The sequence below is a fragment of the Myotis yumanensis genome, unplaced genomic scaffold (assembly GCF_028538775.1).
Source record: "Myotis yumanensis isolate MYYU_CA2020_CCGP unplaced genomic scaffold, mMyoYum1.0.hap1 SCAF_16, whole genome shotgun sequence".
Lineage (NCBI taxonomy): Eukaryota > Metazoa > Chordata > Mammalia > Chiroptera > Vespertilionidae > Myotis > Myotis yumanensis.
In genome coordinates this window covers 39,409,117-39,429,906 of record NW_027223767.1, presented here as the reverse complement: position 1 = coordinate 39,429,906, position 20,790 = coordinate 39,409,117, and the positions used below count along the sequence as shown (strand labels likewise).

The 20,790-nt window shown below is 53.2% G+C and overlaps 4 protein-coding genes across 7 annotated transcripts in view; 2 read left to right on the top strand and 2 right to left on the bottom strand.

The window, feature by feature from the left end:
- The first annotated feature begins 1,233 nt into the window (after positions 1-1,233).
- GFAP (glial fibrillary acidic protein) lies at positions 1,234-10,508 on the top strand. Of its 3 annotated transcripts, XM_070394086.1 has the most exons (10): positions 1,234-1,704; positions 2,603-2,663; positions 2,880-2,975; positions 3,669-3,830; positions 4,992-5,117; positions 5,329-5,549; positions 5,975-6,018; positions 6,390-6,509; positions 7,747-7,832; positions 8,722-10,508. In XM_070394086.1, exons 1-10 carry the CDS (start codon positions 1,244-1,246, stop codon positions 8,761-8,763), a joined length of 1,419 nt encoding a protein of 472 aa, XP_070250187.1. In that variant the 5' UTR covers positions 1,234-1,243; the 3' UTR covers positions 8,764-10,508. The 3 variants fall into 3 exon arrangements, with proteins under 3 accessions (XP_070250187.1, XP_070250188.1, XP_070250189.1); XM_070394087.1 differs by lacking the exon at positions 6,390-6,509; XM_070394088.1 differs by lacking the exons at positions 7,747-7,832; positions 8,722-10,508 and having other exon boundaries at positions 6,390-6,514.
- Positions 10,509-11,008: 500 nt separating this feature from the next.
- On the bottom strand, positions 11,009-12,583 carry FAM187A (family with sequence similarity 187 member A). Its single transcript, XM_070393142.1, has one exon. It carries the CDS (start codon positions 12,563-12,565, stop codon positions 11,321-11,323), a length of 1,245 nt encoding a protein of 414 aa, XP_070249243.1. The 5' UTR covers positions 12,566-12,583; the 3' UTR covers positions 11,009-11,320.
- A 950-nt stretch (positions 12,584-13,533) lies between these two features.
- On the bottom strand, positions 13,534-16,304 carry DNAAF19 (dynein axonemal assembly factor 19). Of its 2 annotated transcripts, none has more exons than XM_070393143.1 (4): positions 15,972-16,304; positions 15,171-15,322; positions 14,631-14,763; positions 13,534-13,995 (listed from the first exon to the last, which is right to left on the bottom strand). In XM_070393143.1, the coding sequence occupies exons 2-4, from the start codon at positions 15,311-15,313 to the stop codon at positions 13,543-13,545; spliced, it is 729 nt and encodes a 242-aa protein (XP_070249244.1). In that variant the 5' UTR covers positions 15,314-15,322; positions 15,972-16,304; the 3' UTR covers positions 13,534-13,542. The 2 variants fall into 2 exon arrangements, with proteins under 2 accessions (XP_070249244.1, XP_070249245.1); XM_070393144.1 differs by having other exon boundaries at positions 16,206-16,304.
- A 300-nt stretch (positions 16,305-16,604) lies between these two features.
- Positions 16,605-20,790, top strand: part of EFTUD2 (elongation factor Tu GTP binding domain containing 2) — a 38,943-nt gene continuing 34,757 nt past the window's right edge. Inside the window, exon 1 of the mRNA XM_070395485.1 lies at positions 16,605-16,670. The gene's annotated coding sequence lies outside the window, so the exon portion shown is untranslated. The remainder of the gene's footprint in view (positions 16,671-20,790) is intronic.

The following is a 20,790-nucleotide window of genomic DNA, read 5'->3' as shown; positions in this document are numbered from 1 at the left end:
AGGAGATAAATCTCCAGTGTGAGAGTGAGGTGAGGGGTGGCCAGGGAAACAGGGTATTACAGGAACAAAGATGGGAGTAGGGACAGCCAGCTCATTCATAACTGCTTTGTGGAGCTGTCAAGGCCTGGGCTCTGGGAGGGGGTGCAGGGAAGCTGGGCACGGAAGGGTGAGCCCTGTGAGACTGAGGCAGGGAAAGGGCCAGAGAGTGAAGTGCCTGCCCCCTCTTGCCCTATCAGGACCCCCAAGTTCCTTTCATCATCCCCCACTGCTAGAGAGAGGCCTCAATGGACCCTCCAGACCAGCGGTCACCAACCTTTTGGACCTCACGCACCCCTAGTGGTCCGCAGACTACCGGTTGGCGATCGCTGCTCCAGACAAAAGGCCGGTGATCAATTTCAGTCCACAGCCCCAGAACTCCAGGGAGTGGGAAGAAAGCAGGAATGCAGGATGCCTGTATTCAGAGGAATGGACTCCAGCAATCTCTTGGGAATTGGCTTGGCAAGAAACTGTAACACAGGCTGTTCCTTAAGCATATGGGACAGGTTTGCTCGTTGTCAAATTCTCAGCACCTATCAGGCACTCGAAGGAGCAGTGCTGAGTGAGGGAAGGCCTGGGTTATGGGATCTAAGAGTTAGAAGGCAGGTCAAAGGTCACCTGGTCCAGCCTTTTCTTTTTTTTTCTTTTTTAATTAAATTTCTGCTTTTTAAAAATATATTCTATTGATTTTTTACAGAGAGGAAGGGAGAGGAATAGAGAGTTAGAAACATCAACAAGAGAGAAACATCAATCAGCTGCCTCCTACACACCTCCCACTGGGGATATGCCTGCAACCAAGGTACATGCCCTTGACCGGAATCAAACCTGGGACCCTTCAGTCTGCAGGCCGACGCTCTATCCACTGAGCCAAACCGGTTAGGGCGGTCCAGCCTTTTCTTAACCCACCTTCCTAGAGAGAGGGTCTCCTTGCCCAGTGATTGGGCCTAAGACCTACCATCTGGCCTCAGGCAGTGCCCACCAGTACCTCTGACTGTGGCCAGGCTGGGGCTGGCATGCCCAGGAGGCCCTGCCTCTGGGCACAATGACCTCAGTGGGGTGAGAACTCTCCCCATGGCTGGGCTGCAACCCAGCCCCACCTCCTCAGGCTATGCCAGGGGGTGTTGCCAGGGACAATCTGGGCTGTGTCAAGACAGCCCCTTCCTTCATAAAGCCCTCGCGTCCTAGGAGCCCACAGAGCCAGGCCAGGATGGAGAGGAGACGGGTCACCTCAGCTGCCCGCCGCTCCTATGTTTCCTCCTCGGAGATGGTGGTGGGGGGCCTGACTCCCAGCCACCGCTTGGTTCCAGGCACCCGCTTCTCCCTGGCTCGAATGCCACCCCCACTCCCGGCCCGGGTGGACTTCTCCTTGGCCGGGGCACTCAACACCGGCTTCAAGGAGACCCGGTCCAGTGAGCGGGCAGAGATGATGGAGCTCAATGACCGCTTCGCCAGTTACATCGAGAAGGTGCGCTTCCTGGAACAGCAGAACAAGGCACTGGCTGCGGAGCTGAACCAGCTGCGGGCCAAGGAGCCCACCAAGCTGGCTGACGTCTACCAGGCTGAGCTGCGCGAGCTGCGCCTGCGGCTCGATCACCTCACCGCCAACTGCGCCCGGCTCGAGGTCGAGAGGGACAATCTGGCGCAGGACCTGGGCACCCTGAGGCAGAAGTGAGGAGGGGGGCTGGGAGAGGGGCCTCATGAGCAGGAAGGACTGAGCCCCCAGGAGGCAGTGCCCGCAGGCCTGCGGAGACTCAAGCCGGGGACTCTGCCTCCCTGCTCACTGGTTTCCACATCTCTGGGAAGGGAGGGCCGTCCTTGCTCCCCCAAATGATGGCAGGGACTGGGAGAAGCCTCAGGGCCTCAGGAATTTGGTTCCCCAAGACCTTCTGCCAGGAAAAAGGGCACGCTCAGCACCTGCCCCCCGGGGAAGTCTGTGCTAGAGCAGTCAGGGGCCCCAGCAGTTGTGTGTTTCATTCACTCTGGGGCCCTGTGACTGTGGGCGGGGAGCGCACCTATTCTGAGCCCGGGTGCACAGAGAGGAGAAGGGAAGGTTGGTGTGCCCCAGGAGGACTGGACCTGGGGGGAAAGGGAGGAGGGGGAAGAGCAGGAAAGCCTGGCTTCAGAACACAGGTGACTTGGTCTGTCACCAGCTTGTGATCCTAGGCAAGGCTTCAACTTGCACAGCTGTGAAGCAGAGATCTTAATAACACCCATTTCCAAAGGCCAGGGGGAACTCCAGGGGCTTGGTGCTTTGCTGAGCCAGCTGGGCATGCGTGTGTGCCCTCAAGTGCAGGAGGACGTGTGTGTGTGCCAGTAGCGGTGAGTGTGTGATGGTGGAAGCGCCTGTGTGAGCAGGAGCAGGTGCAGCAACCCTGATAAGGCACCTTAGTAATGAGTTACAGCCAAGGCCCTCAACTGTTCACTTTCCTGGCAAGGCTCTCCTTTGGCTCCTCCACTAGTCCTGGGTTAGGGGGTGCTCTCTGGCAGCCACCTCCTGAGAGATTGGGGCAGGGGTCCAAGAGTCCTCAGAAGAGCATGGACCCAGGAATGTGTCCCCCTACCCCAGGCTCCAGGATGAAACCAACCTGAGGCTGGAGGCCGAGAACAACCTGGCTGCCTATCGACAGGTCAGGGGGGTAGAGGGGTGGGGCACAGGAGGGGGGAAAGGGTTGATGGCAGCACATCCAAACACGGGCCCCCACCAGCCCTCCTGAGCAATGTGCTGCTCTTCCAGCCCCCAAAGGGAGTCGGGGGCGGGGGGGGGGGGGAGAGACAGACAAGGCCAGGGAATGGGGAGGAAGAGTCTGGGGTCAGAGTGGCCCTTTGACTCCTCCCTACTCTAGGAGGCAGATGAAGCCACCCTGGCCCGTCTGGATCTGGAGAGGAAGATTGAGTCTCTGGAGGAGGAAATCCAGTTCTTGAGGAAGATCCATGAGGAGGTAAAGCCCAACACAGAGATTAGAAGGGGGGGGGGGGGGGGGGAGAGTGAGAGAGAGATTAAAAACAAAGAGAGAAATTGAGGAAGACAGAAATAGAGACAGACAAGAGAACATCAACAGCTCCAGGTAAAATGCACACAGATACACTCCACTTATTGAGAATTACAAAAGTTTTGGGACCTCTTTTTCTCCACTATAGCCCTGTAGGAGGGACCTTTCAGTATAATCTCCTTTCCACAGGGGACATTGAAGCCCACAGAGGTTAGAGCACTTGCTAAACTCACACAGTCTCTCTGCCTCCATTCATTCTGCCATCTGTCTCCATTTAACCGAGAACCATTCATAACGAAAAGGATCCCAATTAGCTCTGACCTCAGATCATGGATTCAGCATCCATGACCCCATGGAACCTGGGAGCCCGCGGGCACACATGCACAGGAACTCAAACACTCTCTCATAATGACACGGGTACACTTTCCGTCTCCTGCCTGTCCAGGCCTGGGGAGAGGACACCATGAGGCCCCCACACCCCCCTGCCTCCTCTCGCCTGGGCCATGCTCTTCCTCCGACTAGGGCTGTTCCATTTCCCTTAGCCATCATCGATGTCCGACAGGCAGGCAGAAGAGGGCAATCAGAAAACCCCAACTGCGGCCTGGGCTCTGAGCCCTGCTATCCCTTCTCTCACCTGGTCAGGAGGTGCGGGAGCTCCAGGGGCAGCTGGCCCGGCAGCAGGTCCATGTGGAGCTGGATGTGGCCAAGCCAGACCTCACAGCAGCCCTGAGAGAGATCCGCACCCAGTATGAGGCAGTGGCATCCAGCAACATGCACGAAGCAGAGGAGTGGTACCGGTCCAAGGTAACCCTGATTGTGGGCCAGCCTGCCTCCTCCAGGCAGCCCTCCTGGCTCCATACAAGACACTCAAGAAGCTGGGAGAGGATCCTCTCTGGGTGACTGACATTCACCAGACAAGTGGGGTGACTTGCCCAGAGACACACAGGCAATATTACTTCTAATAAGAACTTATTGCTACTATTACTATTATTATTTGACAACCCTGTGTGTGACAGGCCTTGTGCTTTGCACAGATCATCTTACTATGAAGTAGGTACTGTTCTTTGATAGATGAGAAAACTGAAGTCCAGAGAGGTTAACGAATTTGCCCAAAGTCCACAGCTTCAAAGCAGTAGAGCTAGGTTTCCAACCCTAGCCAGCTCACTTGGGAACCTGCATTCTTGATGCCTCTGCCATCTGTGTCTTGGATTATTGAGCATTTGCTGTATGCCAGGCACTGCCCAGGCTACAGAGACATGTCTGGCCAGGAAGATGTGATGTGCACCCAAGTATGGTGTCTTATGGACAACACTGCAGGGTAGAGTCTATACACAATGTGGGGACCAGGGAAGGCATCATAGAAGGGAGGACAGTTGGCCTAAGCAGGACCGGCAGGCCATGAAGAGAAGAGGGAAGGGGCATTCCTAGTGCAGGACAGAGCATGTGTAGAGGCCTGGAGGCAGAGGGCACAGAGAGGGGGGGCCCGGAGATGCTGGCCCAGGGCACAGAGCTGAGGAGTGTGAGTGGCAGAAGCCAATGATGGTTCTGAGCAGACTGCGGCCTGAAGGAGCCCCGAGGGCTTCGCAGCCAGCTGGGGGAGGGCGGGCTATTAGAACCCATTACTGTCCAGGTGGGGGAAACAGGATTCAGGCCTGTAGATGGAGGTGCCAGTGCAGGAGATTCTGGGTTCTGTGGCAATCCTGCTCATTCATTCATTCATTCCGCGACCAGGCATCGTGCTAGGTGCTGAAGACGCAGCAGTGGCTTCTGTGTCTACTACCCATGGGTCACAGCCTCTGGGAATAATCCCACCCAGGGCCAGAGTCCTGGGGCGACCGAGACCACAGCCCTGGGGTCCTGCCCAGCTCCCTGATTTCCCAGAGACCGTGCCTTCCCAGGGCCCACACAGCTCCTCATCTGCGGCTGCCACCCGCCCTTCAGCTTAGGGCCTTCTTCCCCATCTAGTTTGCGGACCTGACGGACGCCGCTGCCCGCAACGCGGAGCTGCTCCGCCGGGCCAAGCATGAGGCCAACGACTACCGGCACCAGCTGCAGGTGTTGACCTGCGACCTGGAGTCCTTGCGCGGCACGGTAAGAGGGAGCAGGGCCGGAGGCGGGTGGACGGGGGCAGAGAACTGAGGCTGGCGAGCGGGAGGAGAGGACCTGCCACCCCCAGGGATGCTAGAGGAGAGGGGCCAAGGGTGGGACCAGGACTGGGGGCGGGGCCAGAGCGAAGGCGGGGCGGGGCGGGGCCTCAAAGGCCTCCCCAGCTGGTCCCATCCAAGGGGCTTCCACCCTTCAGAACCAGTCCCTGGAGAGGCAGATGCGGGAGCAGGAGGAGCGTCACGCGCGGGAGGTAGCGAGTTACCAGGAGACCCTGGCCCGGCTGGAGGAGGAGGGGCAGACCCTCAAGGACGAGATGGCCCGGCACCTGCAGGAGTACCAGGACCTGCTCAACATCAAGCTGGCCCTGGACATGGAGATCGCCACCTACAGGAAGCTGCTGGAGGGCGAGGAGAACCGGTGAGCCCTGTCCAGCCCCCTCCTAACCCAGTGCCCAGCACAGTGCTCCCATAACACACAGTAGGCATTCAACAAATGTTTGATGAATGAGTGAATGGGTTCAACTCAACCGATGTTGATTAGGTCCCAGGGAAAGGACTAAACTAAAAGGCTCATCCCGCCACCCTCCCAACAATAATTGGATTTCTTTTCGCCCGACCTATCTCTTGTGCCTCCTCAGAACTGTCTTTGCCCTCCCCTCTGCCATCCTCCAAGTCCCCATCTTCCATAACATCCGAGCCCCTTGCAGACTCTTGGAGCTCCATGGAGCATGTTGGCTGCTGAGGAAAATTAGGAAATGCGCTCCTGGAGGCTGTCATGATGACCCTGAGTCAGGACCTGGCCTGGGATGGCCTGGTCACTACTCTCCCTCTGCTGTCTTTCAGCATCACCATTCCTGTGCAGACCTTCTCCAACCTGCAGATCCGAGGTCAGTAGAGCAGGCCGAGTGGCCAGGGTATTGGGTTAATGCCCCTCCCCCAGGCCTGTGGGCTGCTGCTCTGGCCTGGCGCTGAGAACCTGGGTAAAAGGGTCCAAGGCGCTCCTTGGGGGCCTTCATGATTCACCGTGGAGTTTCTGGCCAGATCACACCATCCCAGGGCATCTTAGGTGGGGCTTGCAGCCACTCCTGTCCTGCTCTGCCCTGTGTCCCCCTTTCATCCCTGCACCCCATTCCCTACAGAATTGGGTGAGGGTCTCAACCTCAACCTCTGTCCTGTCTGCAGATCCCTGAACACTTGCAGATCCTCTGCCCGTCTGAGTGTTTTATGTTTTTGTTTTTTCAACTGCTTGTCACTACAGGGGGCAAAAGCACCAAAGAAGGGGAAGGTCACAAGGTCACAAGACATCTCAAAAGCCTCACAGTACAAGTTATACCAATTCAGGCTCACCAGATTGTAAACGGAGCCCCGCCGGCTCTCGGTTAGCTGCCCGCCTCTCAGACACGGTGCTTTTCCCCACTCGGCAGGGAGGGAGCCTCACCAAGTCCATGTTCCCCATCCTCCTGGGCTCTCTCCTCCCAGGTTTCCCTAAAGGGCCAGCCTGTGCCATCTTCCCAGCAACCTCAGTGCCTGGCACAGGGTAAATGTAGGTGAAACTAGCAGACCGGCTGGTGTTCGGGGTGATATGTCCTCAGGTGCTCAGAGGAGATGCTCTGGGGCCTCTGAGCAAATGCCAGCCTCCTCCTCACTCCTTCCCCATCTGAGAGGGCCCCTAGGGCCTCTCTGTGCCCAGTGGCAAGCTCTCTGCTTGAGTCGTCGGTCCCCGAGGCTCCGTTGCTCAGCTCGATGCCGATCCAGCCCCGAGGATTATTTCCCCCTGGACTGCTGCTCTTGTAGTGAATAAAGTTTTACACTCCCTGCTCTTAATTTTAAATATTAGTGAGTGTTATATTTTTCTCTCCAAGGGGAAAAGCTAAATTACTTCTTACTTGTATGTGGGCCTCAGCTACGGGGGGGAAAGGTCTTCTTCTTCTGGGCTAGACATTTAGGAAGTAGATATGTGTGTCCTAGGACTTAGTTCAGCATCAGAAAAGATAACCAGGAAGGGGACCAGCTAGAGGTAATACTGCTAAGTCCCAGACAGTAAAGGACCATTAGGGCCCATAGAAGTGGCAGAGAGAAGTAGGAGAGGGGAGGAGGGACAGGAAAGGGACCCACACGTACTGAGCCAATCACTTCACATACATGATTTCAGTTGACTGACTCCTCACTCCCACCTAGAGAAGTAGGCACCATGTCCCCATTTTACAGATGAGGAAACTGGGGCTGGGAGAGGTAAAATAACTTGCCCACAGTCGTGTGGCTGGTTAGTGGCTGAGCTGGGACTCCAGCTCTGGCCCGCCTGGTTTCAAAGCCCACACGCTCCTTGCTCGACACAGGGTTGTGTTGTCAGAAAGCCGAGTCCCGGGCAAGGGCTCACAGAGGGACTAAACGCAGCCAGGCCAGGAGAGCCAGACGGCAGTGGACAGAGCAGCCAGGACTTGCCCAACACAGCGGGGACTGGGGGGTCGCCAGCCCCTGTGGAAGAGCCGAGGCCCTCCCTGCCCGGTTGGATAGGCCTCCGTACTCATGCTCTGGGTGTGACAGGGAGCCGGGGTGGCAGAGGATGTCTGGCGCCCCGAGAGCCCACAGGAGGCCTCCTCTCCTCACATCCACAGAAACCAGCCTGGACACCAAGTCCGTGTCAGAAGGCCACCTCAAGAGAAACATCGTGGTGAAGACTGTGGAGATGCGGGATGGAGAGGTGAGGACAGCAGCCCTGGGATTCTGGCCCCGTCAGCTCTGGCTGCCCCAGGAACTCTTGAGGCCAGGCTCTGGAATGAAGCCCGAACTGGCACATGGAAGGGTCTTGATAACTCACAGGGCTCTCCAGGGAGGCTCTGGGAGAGGGGAAGGAGCCTGAATGTGATTAGATTCCCCACCCCCTCCGCCGGCAGTTCTAAGGGGAGCCTGGGTGCCTAGGCCACGGCATGGGTCCTGATGTGGGCTTTCTCCCTTCCTCACCCTAACTCAGGTACCCCCAGCGCCAGGCCTGGGGGAGAGGGAAAGAAAATTAAAGACGTTAGCAGTTTTCACTACCGATTTTCCATTTCCAGGTTGGTTAAAGGAACCTTCCAGAGGAATGGGAAAAGGGGATTTGGCATAACCCACTCCCCATCCCACCAGCAATGGTTCAGTGGTTCTCAACCTTGGCTGCACATTAGAATCACCTGGGAATCTTTTTAAAATCCTGATTCCTGGGCCTCATCCTCCGGAAATTCTGCTTCTTTGTTATGGGGTGGGGCCACAACATTAGTAACAAAGAAACAGAATTTCCGGAGATGAGGCCCAGAAATCAGGATTTTAAAAAGATTCCCAGGTGATTCTAATGTGCAGCCAAGGTTGAGAACCACTGTTCTAGCTAATTTCACACCATCAGCTCACCATGTGCCTGGCCTGGTGCTAAATGATTTACAGGTGTGACCTCATCCCCCCTCCGACTGCTGCGAGAGGGAGTTCTGGTTGCCATCATAGAAAGCAAAGACCCAGGGAGTCTGGGGACTTGCCCACGGTCACATAGCCTGGCAGTGGTGGGCCCAGGATCGGTGTGAGCTCCTGACTGTGGCACTGTGCACCTTCTCTGTCCCTGGCAGGTCATTAAGGAGTCCAAGCAGGAGCACAAGGACGTGATGTGAGGCGGGAACCACCTGGAGGCCCCTGTCCCCTATTGGGAGGGGCCGGCAGCAGTAAACAGGATAGTTGCCCCTCCTCTGATACTCATTTCCCCAGACCTGAGTTCCCACCACCCCATTGCAGCTGCTCCCCACGACGTCTCTATGCCAGCTTTTGCCCTAGGCTCCGTCAGCAGTAGGCCCACCAGACAGCACCCACCCCACTCCCAGCAACTCCATCTAAAAGGGCACTCACCCCAAAGGGGCAGCCTGGAGGGGCATGGCCAGAAGCTTGGGTTAGAATTGGGAGGGAAGAGAGAAGTTGGGGAGGGCCTAGAGACCTAATAAATCACTCTCCATAGCCTAATCCCTGTTGTCATGGCAACCGTTGTCAGAGCTGGCGGTCTCTGGGCTATCTGGGAAGTGGGCCTTGGAGTTTCCTCGGGCTGCTGGAGGAAAACCGAGACTCTGAGACAGGAAGGGGAAGTTCCCACAGGCAAGGTAGCCCTGGCCAGCGGCTCATTCTTAACCTAGACCGAGCCTGGCCAGTCTGATAGTAGGCGGGGGTATCCTACCGCCTGGCGTCCCCAGCAGACAGGACGCCTGGCCTGCCCAGAGGGAATGATGATTCAATGTTGATTCAAGTGTCTCAGCCTCACTGAGCTGCCATGTGGGCAGTGGGAGCTTGATTCTCAGCACTGAGGGAATCTTAGTCGACGTAGAGAGGGCAATGGTGCTGGGAAGGAGTAGCGGGGGCTGCTCGGCCCCTAGGTGTCAGTTCATGGAGGTCAAGCCCAGGAGGACTTCCCCCATATAGGCTGGGGGAGAGAGGCAGGTAGAGGTGGAGGAGGGAGGAGGAGGATGCTAGACATCAGAGTTGGGGTGTGGATGACCAGCTATACTTGGCCTCTGGGTCGTGGGAATCAAGGAAGTGATGCATCCTCTTGAAGATACTGAAATAAGAGAAAAAGGGGCTGCCGTCCACAGGGGCAGGGCACACTTTGTTCAGGTCTAAAGGCCCCTTCCTTGCTGCATAATCCCTGTCCACCCAAAGCCTCTGAGCCCCTGCAGCTGCTGCCTCCCAACCCAGCAAATACCGCTGGGTGAAGCCAACGCCATCCATCCGCCTGTCTGCACCCCATAGTGACCTGATGCTTTTCCTTAAACTAAGGGCCCTGTGGTCCCCTCTTACTCAAATGCAAGCTGTACCAATATCCTAGGTAGCACTCTATTTTATAATTCAGGAAATGGAGGCACCAGCAGAGTGAAGACCCTGGATTGGGTCCCTACGGCCTGGAGAGGGAGCACACACTTCCACCCAGAGCATCTACTCTGCTTTCCGCAGGAGGATTGTGGGAAGCGTGGGATTATCTGTGCCCAGAAATGGGGCTGAGGGGACCCACTCCAGGGGCCCCCTCTTCCCTCTAAGGCAGCGGTTCTCAACCTGTGGGTCGCGACCCCTTTGGCGGTCAAACGACCCTTTCACAGGGGTCGCCTAAGACCATCCTGCATATCAGATATTTACATTACGATTCATAACAGTAGCAACATTACAGTTATGAAGTAGCAACGAAATAATTTTATGGTTGGGGGTCACAACGTGAGGAACTGTATTTAAAGGGCCAGACGGTTGAGAACCACTGCTAAGACTAATGGGAGGGAGAGATGGGAATCTCTTCCCAAGACTTGGTGCCCTTTCTCTGACTCCCTCCTGCCACCCACCGATGCCTTTAGTCACTGAGGTAAATAAAGCCAACTGCTGTGGCCGCCCTCCGAGTGGACTCTCATCTGTTCAGGAGAAGCTGGGCCGGGGGAAGGGAGCAGCAAGTGACCTTGCACAAGACCCAGCGTGCTTCTTGTCACTGATCATCTCCAGAGCTCAACACCCCCCGTAGCAGCAGCCACATGACAAATCCCACCTCCAACCCTGCTCTGCCAGAGCAGTCCTGGTGCCCCCCATACCCCCCCCTCCTTGCTCTCAGCTCCTCTTCTCACCCCCAGTCTCCAGCATGGGTGCAGTCTCTCAGGAAAGCCCTGAATTGGACCTCCATTTTCCTCACCCATTTCCCCTGTCCTAGTCTTTACCTTTATTCCCAAACCTGCCATTTCTACCAGCCGGTCCCAGGACAAGGCTGGGAGGAAGGCAGAGAGGACATATATGTGGCTCCCCCACTCTTTTCTTCCTTCCTCTCCATGATACCCCCAATTTAACCAGCACCCACTTGGCAGTCCTCAAAGGCAAGAAAAGAAAGCACCTCAAACACTGCTCGATACTGAAGAGGCCATTTAATAAATATGAGGTTCCCTTCCTCCTCCTCTGACCTGATGAAGTCGGAAGACATGTGCACCTTGGCTACTTGCATCATAGCCTCCGTCCCATGTCCCACCTGCCTCAGGCTTCTCCACCTCCCAGATCAGGCCCAGATGTGCCCATGAAAACGGGGAGCAGGATGTCACTCACAAACTTGTTCGCACTCCCCTGCCACACGTCCCAGCCCAGGATGCCCACCCAGAAGCACCTGGAATCATTTAACAAACACGTTGGAGCACAGCTGGTCTTCAGAGGGGGTGGAGAGAGAACCTAGCGAGAGAAGCTGGGATAACAGCGAAACACGTAACAGCAGCAGCGACAAAGGTGGATGGTGACGAAGACTGCGGTGAGGAGCAGGTAGCCTATCAGGGTGAGTTCCAAGGCGGAGCGGACCTCGGGGTCCGAGAGTGAGACCTTGTAGCGCCCCTGAGACGCCACGCCCAGTCGGAACCCAGCGACCCGCTCGCCCTGCCGCCAGCAATAGTAGATGCCCCTGTCGTCCAGCTGAGTGAAGCGGATGTGGAGATGGTTGCCATGGTCGATGAAGACCCTCATGGACCTATTGGTGCCCTTCAAGTACTGCGTGCGGTAGAAGTGCTGGCGGTCCTTGTCCCAGGCCACAGCGTGCTCTGGCCGGGCCCCGGGACAGGAGATGATGAGCCCATGACTCAGCCTCTGCTGGTGGTACTGGATGGGCACCTGGGGCAGCCAGGGTCGTCTGCCCACTTTGGACACATAGTTTAAAATGGCCATCAGCCTCCCCCGGATCTTCGTTGTGTTCTTGCAGGGCACCAGGCAGCTCTGGACCAGCAGCTCGGGCGTGTGGTCCCTGACCTTGGCCTGAAGCTTCCTGGGCACGGCCCGTGAGCCACAGGACAGCACGTCCGGCATTGTCCTGCGGTAGCGTGGGGAGAGGTCTGGACTCTGCAGATAGCAGAGGCCAATGCGCCACTGCTCCCCGCGGACCCCGCAGCGGTCACAGGGGGTCCACTCCCAGAAGGTGGTGAAGACGTGGAGGCTCCCACGGTAGTCGTCTGCAAAGGGCTCCTGGCCCAGGTCCTTGAAGGTGGCCACCATTCCCTCGCTGCTCTGGATGTCCACATCATAGGCATAGAAGTAGTCCCCCTTGCGGGTGCCACAGAAATACAAGCCCGAGTCCTCAGGCTGGGCCCGGAAGACCAACAGGCTGAACATGCGGATGCTGAAGCGGACCAGCAGGTCACTGCCCACCCGTACCTGGGATGCCGCCGTCAGCATCTGCCCATCGAAGTCCGTCAGCACTTTGGTGTGGCTGCTACCAAGGTGCTCCTGATAGTACCAGACCACAGCAGACACCTCCTCGGGCTTACAGTGGCAGGGCAGCTCGAAGCTCATGTCGGCCAGGTAGGCTGCATTATCAAACATCAGGAAAGCAGGGCAGGGGGTCCTCTGAAAAATGTTCTCCTTCTCCACGATTTCAAAGGCCCGGAGACTCCCCCATGCCCACAGGAGCACAGTGATGTGGGGCAGGTTCATGCCTGAAGGAGGGGGCGGTCAGAGGGGGGAAACCAGGGCACCAAAGGCCTATGAGGCTGCTAGAATTCACTGCTGGAGGAAAGGATGAAGCAGCCAAGAAAAGCAGCAACCATCTGCAGGGGAAGTAGCCAAAGGCAAGGCAATTTATTCCCAGCTGGTGTACAGGAGGCCCTTCTCATGTGACCAGATGCCCTTCCAATGTGATCTCGAGGAAGAACCATTCTAGAACCTGGCCCTCTCTCCCCTTTCTAGAACACTGGCACTCACCCAAGAACGGGTCAGGAGAAACTGGAATGAGAAGCAAGGCTAGGAGCCAGACAGGGAAATCTTTGCCTTCCTGCTCCAGGCCTTGCCCTGGTGACTGGTGGAAAGGTCTTCCCTCTGGTTAATCCAGGAGTTGAAGGAAACCCACCACCTTCACATCTGGCCATCTGAAGAAGCCCGGGAGGTTGGCCAGACCTAAACTGATGGCTTGGGGCTTTCCCAGAACCAACCCTGCACAGGACCTCAGCCCCTGGGGAAAAATACATCTCAAATGAGGTAGCATTTGACCATTTGCTGATCAAATGTCCATTCAGTGGTTTTACGTTATGAATATTCTTGTTAAAAGCTATGGAGATCAGTATTGGTTTATTACGGAAGATTAATGATTTCCCTTCTTCCCTTTTTTGGGTAGAGGCCTTACCAGTGTAGCCAGCATTTGGGGGGCTGTGGGCCACAGCCGTGACAGACTCTGAGGGTGGGAAGCAAAGCTCTTTTAACTTTCTGGACCCTTGACCATCCTGTGGATCTACAGTTCAGAATATCAGGCCACAGAGGAGCTGGAGAGGGGAAGATTAGATGCTAGCTTTTGCTCTGAAGATCAAGTTGAGAAGGGAAGTCGGTATGGGCTTCTTATTACAATTCTGCGGAGCCCCCGAGGTAACCAAAACATGCTGCCAGTGACCACTGGGGGCCTCGGAAGATAACTGGCCCCATCAATCCACTTGGTACAACCCTAGCAGTTCTTGTAGGAGACTTTCCTCCTCCTGGAGCCCACCAGGCTGCTCCTCCAGACCCTGCTCCTCCTGGCTGAGCCCCTCCGTCATGGGTCTAGGGGTGCCCATGGCCTGCAGCTTCTGAAACAAGCTTCTGCAGCTCGCTCTCTCTGCGTGGCTCATCAGGCTCAGGTTCAGGGCAAAGCGCCCGGTACTGGCCAGGCCGTGCAAGATCCCCAGCACCACCAGCCGGTCAGCCGGCCTCACATGCTCAGCCAGTGCCATCAGCAGCTCCCCCAGAAGTCCGAACCCCACGTCCGTCTGGAAGAGGTGGCCCAGCTTCGGACCTCCAAGCTGCAGCAGGGCCTGGTAGCGCTCTGGCCCGCTCCGCAAGTATCGCCGCCAATCACGGTAGAACTCCGCTGAGGTCTCGGGCTGCAGGAGTGTTTTCTCCTGGATGGCAAAAGAAGAAAGGGAACCCAGAGCTTTTCCAGCTGCTCTATGACAGTGAGAGTGAGGGAAGCCTATGGGTTCTCAGCTGAACTCTGCTGCTGCTCTCTCAGCACTGGAAAGCCTGTGGTCCATGGCGGCCGCCTTTTTAGATGAGAGAGGGTCTCAAAGAACCCAGGCCTGGTTTGAGATTCTCAGTTGTACCAGGATATTCCTACTTAGGAATGTGAGAGTAAGGGCTTTTACTCTGAGCAGAGCAGAGCAGAGCAGAGCAGAGGGGACGACTGAAAACCTCAGGAAGAGAGAAAGAACTCAAGGTGGGGGTGGAGTGTTAAGGATCTGTCAGGCTAGGTCTACCTCCTAACACTGCCATAGGATTGTTATACTAAACACCATATAACCCAGAGCAACCCCAACCTGACCTGTGAATGCAAGTTAAAGGACAGAGACCTGCCTAGCTCAACTTTCTGATTTGTTCTGCCCAATTTAACTCCCCTCACCATCCGATGGTTGTTCTTTCTGGGATCAGAGGCAGAAACCTGCCTCTGTTGGCTTAACAGGAGAAACAAGGAAAAGGTATGTGTTGTAAGAAGACAGGACTGGAGCTTTACGGCAGAGAAGCCTGCTGCCTCACCTACCTGGGAGATTTCAGTGGTTTCGTCCGGAGAGGTCCTTCTTGGAGTAGTGTGACAGTTCCAGGGCACAGTCCTCTTTCCTCCTATCTTGTCCTTCCTCTCCAGTGGCTTGAGATGCGATGCAAGGACAATACCCCTGCAGGCAAAGGACAGAGATTAAGGGATAGACCTGATGATGTCTGTGGGCGTGAGGGGGCTGGACTTTGCATGATAGAGGCTGAACCTGTTGGCAGGTCAATCTGACAACAATAACAATAACAGCAGCAGCAACAATAGCTGACAGCTTTTAGGTACTTCCCATGTCCCAGACATTCTGCTCAAAAATCTTACAGGTAATAACTCGTTTGATCATAGTAATGGTTATTCTCTCTTACAGATGAGGAATAGAGGCTCACAGAGGTTAAATAACTTGCATAAGAGGACACAGGTAGCAGAGGACAGGACCAGGACTAAGCCCGGAATTGTCTGACTCCAAAGCACGTGCTCTTATCCACTACAGTCCACCATACCAGGGGGACCTGAGAAAAATGACACTGAGCCAACCTGAACTCCTCATAGGAAGCCACCCTCTGCTCTACGGCCCGAAACTTGGCAGCATTCTCCCTCTGGTACTTCTCATCAGCAGTAATGGCAGCCTGCAACTCTTTCTCCAAAGCCTTGAAGTCAATGATGTCATTCCTTTCCATGGCCTGTGGCTGGGAAGGAAAAGAGAATGGACATCATTGGAAGGTCAATAACAGGGGAAGGAAAGCGGATTCTTTGCTGGCCCACAAAATGACCCAAAAGCACTCCAGATATCTTGTCACTTATATTGGGGGTTTACAAAAATCTAGTTCTCTATAGAGTTACACAGTGAGGACGTGCTTAAGATTTTTTTGTCACTGAAAAGAGAATGACTTTCAGTGTGGAGCCGTATCTTAATTTCGTTTTCTGCCTCTAAGAATTGGCACTTTCGGTGAGGAAGCGTATGGATCTCAGAATTCAGTACCTTCACTCTCCCACATAGCGAGTTGCTGTGATTGAGGAGAACCTCACACAAAAGCAGAACTATGGTTAGCTACTCTTGAGCCCAGGGATAAAAGTTCATCCATCATTAAATGTCTTTAATGAGAAAGAATACTTTTCACCCAAACCAAATGCAATGACTGAGCAGGAAATCAAGTAGAAGGGGCTTAAATGGTCCCTGTCCCAAATTCCTCGGTCCAGTCCAGGGCTGGAGGACTAGGTACTGGGGAGACCTCTTTAATTCTGCCACTGTACTTCTGTAGCCTCCGCGCAGGAGGCCGGTTGACCTGTTCTAAGGGAGATCACCTATATGGGGTCTAGTTTTGGCTCTTGCTTTACCTTGTTGTGAGACCTCTTTGAGCCTCAGATTCCTGGTGCATTGAGCAAGATGTTATGACTGAGTCATCATCAACAGCCCTAGGGCAGGGTAGCGGAATGTCTGCAACCAAGCCTAGAGCCCTCCCTCTCCACCCCAACCAAGAAGGGGGCTGGGCTGGCCAGGAATTGAACTCAGATGTTCTGGCTCCTGTCCAGTTCTGAGCCCTACCCGGTCGTTGAATAAATAGAACTAACCCTCCTGCCCTCCTGACTGTCACCCCAGCAGCCCTGGCCTTGGTTCCCTTGCTTTCTCTGGGGACGCTCAGATACTCCGGAACAGAACAGCTCAGTGCAGACCCGGCACAGCCGCGGTGGTTGCCTAGCAACTGCTCCCACAGCCTGCCCACGTGATCGGCTCGAAGGCCCCCCTTTCAGTGTGGTCCCGAGGCGCCTGATCAGATTCAGGCCCCTTCAGGCCCCACTCTGTTTGGAGTAGCCCACGCCTCAGTTTGGGGGCATACAGCTCCAGCTCTCCCGTTCCTGTGTCCGCGGACGCCATTCCTCCGAGCTAGTGCTCAGGCAGAGGGCTGTCCGCGGCGGAAACGCGACCGCCGCGTCTGCGGGGTCCTTCGGGGCAGCAGGCGCAGGCAGCGGCGCGGCGTGGGCCGGAAGCGCGGGCTCCGTCGGGCTGCTCGGAGGTTTTGGCTGAGCCGGAGGGAGGTGAGTTGACGCGCCACGGGGTGGGAGAGTTGCTCCGGGTGGGAAGGGGGACTGTTGTCAGATCTGGGAGGGAGTTTATATGCTATCGCCTCTTTTACTTTACAAATGGGTAAATTGGGGTGTGGAACGGGAAAGGAATGAAAGCGCCCCCCCCCCCCCCCCCCCCCCCCCGCTTCCCTAGGCAGCAGTCATTCTCTCACCGTTCAGCCCCCTCTCCGGCTCCATCTGTGCCATCTTCACTCCTGTGCCAAACTCGCTCCGTGCTTATTCTGTGTTCCTTTGCGAGCCTGCGTTATAGCGGGAAGCTGCAGTGAGGCTTGATGCCTGAAGTTACCAGTTTCGTGCAACTGTGGGCAAGTCAGCTATCTTGTCTGTGCCTTTTTGGAGTCATTCATTCATTCGTTCATTCATTCAGCAAATTCTTATTGAGGCCCTGTATTGTGCCAGGCACTAAGTGAAATGGAGTCCTTGCTTAAATTGTGGTTGGGGAGATGACAGTAAACGCATGTATAGATAGATAGATTTCAGCTAGTGGTAAGTGTTAATAAGAATAAAACAGTGTGTATGGAGGACTTTTATAGAGTGGCAATTGAAGGTTTCGCAGAAAACGTGACATTTTCATAGAGACCTGAGTGAAATGAAGGAACAAGGTATAAATATCCAAAGGAAGAGCATTTCAGAGGAGAATAGCAAGTACCATGGCCTTGAAGTAGAAATTAGCTTGGTTTGTCCCGTGAACGTCCTTATAAAAATTTCTGCTGTAACTTCATGGATTTGGGAGAATAAAATTGGCATAGATGTGATAGCTCTTTGGAAGTGTAAAGAATCTCTATGCATATTTAAAGTTATTGTAATAGTTTATATTAGTTACTGGTCCTTGGAGCTCTTCTCTATTTTGTCTACAATCAACACTCTCAACAGGTTGCATTAGGTAACCTAGTGCAAGAAATAACAGTATCTCAAAATTAAACATTCCATTTGCTTAATATTTAACAGTGCCTACTTAGGCATTGTCAGGTAGGCACAAAGAACACAGGGTTCCTGGATTTAAGAATAGCCAAAAATGCCCGGCCAACATGGCTCAATGGTTGAGTATCAACCTATGAACCAGGAGGTCACGGTTCAATTCCTAATCAGGGCACATGCCCGGGTTGTGGGCTCGATCCCCAGTAAGGGGTGTGCAGGAGGCAGCTGATCAATGCTTCTCTCACATCATTGATGTTTCTATCTCTCCCTCTCCCTTCCTTTCTGAAATCAATTAAAAAATATATTTTTAAAACAAAAAAATTGAGGGGGTTAGGGGGCCAATGGGGGAAAAGGGGGCCATCTGTAATACTTTTAACAATAAAGATAACTTTTTTAAAAAGAATAGCAGCCCAGCTGGCGTGGCTCAGTGGTTGAGTGTGTCAACCTATGAACCAGGAGGTCATGATTTGATTCCCAGTCAGGGCATATGCCTGGTCCCCATTGGGGGGCGTGCAGGAAGCAGCCAGTCAGTGATCCCCTATTATCATTGATGTTTCTATCTCTCTTTCCCTCTCCCTTCCTCTCTGAAATCAATAAAAATATATTTTTTAAAATAGCCAAAAAATAATGCTGGCTAACATTTATTGAGTCTGGGACTCTAGTAAATTCTTTACACGCTATTTTGTTTAATTCTCTTAACCTTTCATGCAATGGAAATTATGCACTCCATTTTCCAGTTTAGGAAACAGGTTTAGAGAGTTGAAGTAGCTTACCTGAAGTTACATAGTTATTAAGTGACAAAGTTAGGACTCACATCCAAGTCTTCCAATTCCAGAGCCCAAGCCCTTAACCCATGTTCTGATCTATTTATTACTTGCAAGCTGTAGAGTTGTTGGTGAGGGTAATCAGTACAGTTAACTGCCATTCAAAACAATTAAATGCTGGTAAAGCTGCAGAAGATGAAAGCAGCATAGAGGAGTGAGAAATTGAGGATCCAGAAAAGCTTGAAAGGGGTGGCATTTGAACTGTACTCTGAATAGAATTTCAGTAATTGAAGTAGAGAAAACCACAAGCTACGTATTAATTCAAAAGAGAAAACAAGTAACTTTACAATAGAAAAGCCTGTCAGACACCACTGTAATCAAGTGATTACAGTAACATCACCACTAATGGGACAAATTAAAATCAGGTACCACCTGATAGGAGATGCACTAAAAAGAACACAGCATCGCCCTAGCCGGTTTGGCTCAGTGGATAGAGCATCGGCCTGCAGACTGAAAGGTCCCGGTTTGATTCCGGTCAAGGGCACATGCCTGGGTTGTGGGCTAAGTCCCCAGTAGGGGGTGTGCAGGAGGCAGTCAGTCAATGAATCTCTCTCATAGATGTTTCTATCTCCCTCTCCCTTCCTTTCTGAAATCAATAAAAACATATCTTAAAAAAAAACAACACAGCATTACATCTGTGATGTTCCTGCTAGAAATGCATAACCTTAATCTAATCATTAGGAAACATCAGGCAAACCCAAGTTAAGGGACATTCTACAAACTTACTAGCCTGTAATCTTCAAAAGTGTTAAGTCATAAAAGTCAAAGAAAGACAGGAACTGTTCCAGAGCGAGACTAAAGACATGACTGCTAAATGCAAACATGCAATCCTAGTTTGGATCCTTTGCTGTGCAGGACATTGTTAGAATAGTTTGTGAACGTTTGAGGGTCTGTGAATTAGGTGATAATAATGTGTCTGATTTTGATGGTTGTATTTGTTTTGTTAATTCTCACTTGGGGATATTTTTTCCATTGATCTTTAGAGCAGTGGAAGGAAGAGAGGGAAGGGGGAAAAGAGAGAGAGAGAAACATTGATGTGAGAGAGATACTTGATTGGTTGCTTCCCGCACAGGGATTGAACCTGCAACCAAGGTACATGCCCTTGACCTGGAATCGAACCTGAGACCCTTCAGTGCAAGGGCTAACACTCAAACCGATAGGGAATGTTCTTGTTTGTAGGAATCGCATACACGACAGCAGTAGTTGGCAAACCTTTTTTATAGTAAATATTTTAGGCTTTCTGGGCCATATGGGCTCAGTTACAGCTACTTAGCTCTGCTGTTACAGTGTGAAAGTGGCTATAGACAATATAAATGATTGCACATGGCTGTGTTCCAATAAAGCTGTTTTTATAGGCATTGAAATTTGAATTTCATTAATTTTCGCATATCATGAAATATTATTCTTTTGATTTTTCAACTATTTAAAAATGTAAAATTCTTGCCCTAGCTGGCTTGGCTCAGTGGATAGAGCGTCAGCCTGTGGACTGAAGGGTCCCAGGTTCGATTCCAGCCAAGGGCACATGCCTGGGTTGCGGGCTCAGTCCCCAGTGGCGGGTGTGCAGGAGGCAGCCGATCAATGATTCTCTCTCATCATTGATGTTTCTATCTCTCTCTCCTTCTCCCTTCCTCTCTGAAATCAATAAAGAAATATATATATATTTTTTTAAATGTAAAATTCTTAGTTTGAGGCTTTATAAAATCAGGCAACAGGCCAGATTTGGCCACAGGCCATAATGTGTTAACTCCTACAGTAAACTTTTAAGTGGTGATGAGGCATTGTGTCAGCAACTTATCCTATCCTATCCTATCCTATCCTATCCTATCCTATCGTATATAATAAAAGCTCAGCGACTTAACCACAGAACGACTGGTCAACCAGTCGCTACGACATGCACTGACCACCAGGGGACAGACGCTCAACACAGGAGCTGCCCCCTTGTAATCAGTGCGCTCCCACAATGGGAGCGCCACTGGGCTGACCGGGATGAGTGGCGCTCTTACTGCAGGAGCAGCCGCTCAGAGGGTAGGTCCACAGACCTCAGCTGACCGGGATGAGCGGCACTCCCATAGCAAGAGGATCCCCACAGGCCACGCCCCCACCAGTGCATGAATCCCATGCACCAGGCCTCTAGTTCTCAAATAATTCAGGAAAAAGTAAGTTATTTATACTAGTTTTGAAGCCTTCTGGTATTAAGTTATTTTTTTAAAATTAGTATTAAAAGAAGAAGAGTATGTAAACAGACAATGAGTTGGTGTAATTGGAAAGGAAATGTGTGAAGGGATATGGTCAACTATAAGCTTAGACATATAAAGTTTATAAATTTGCAT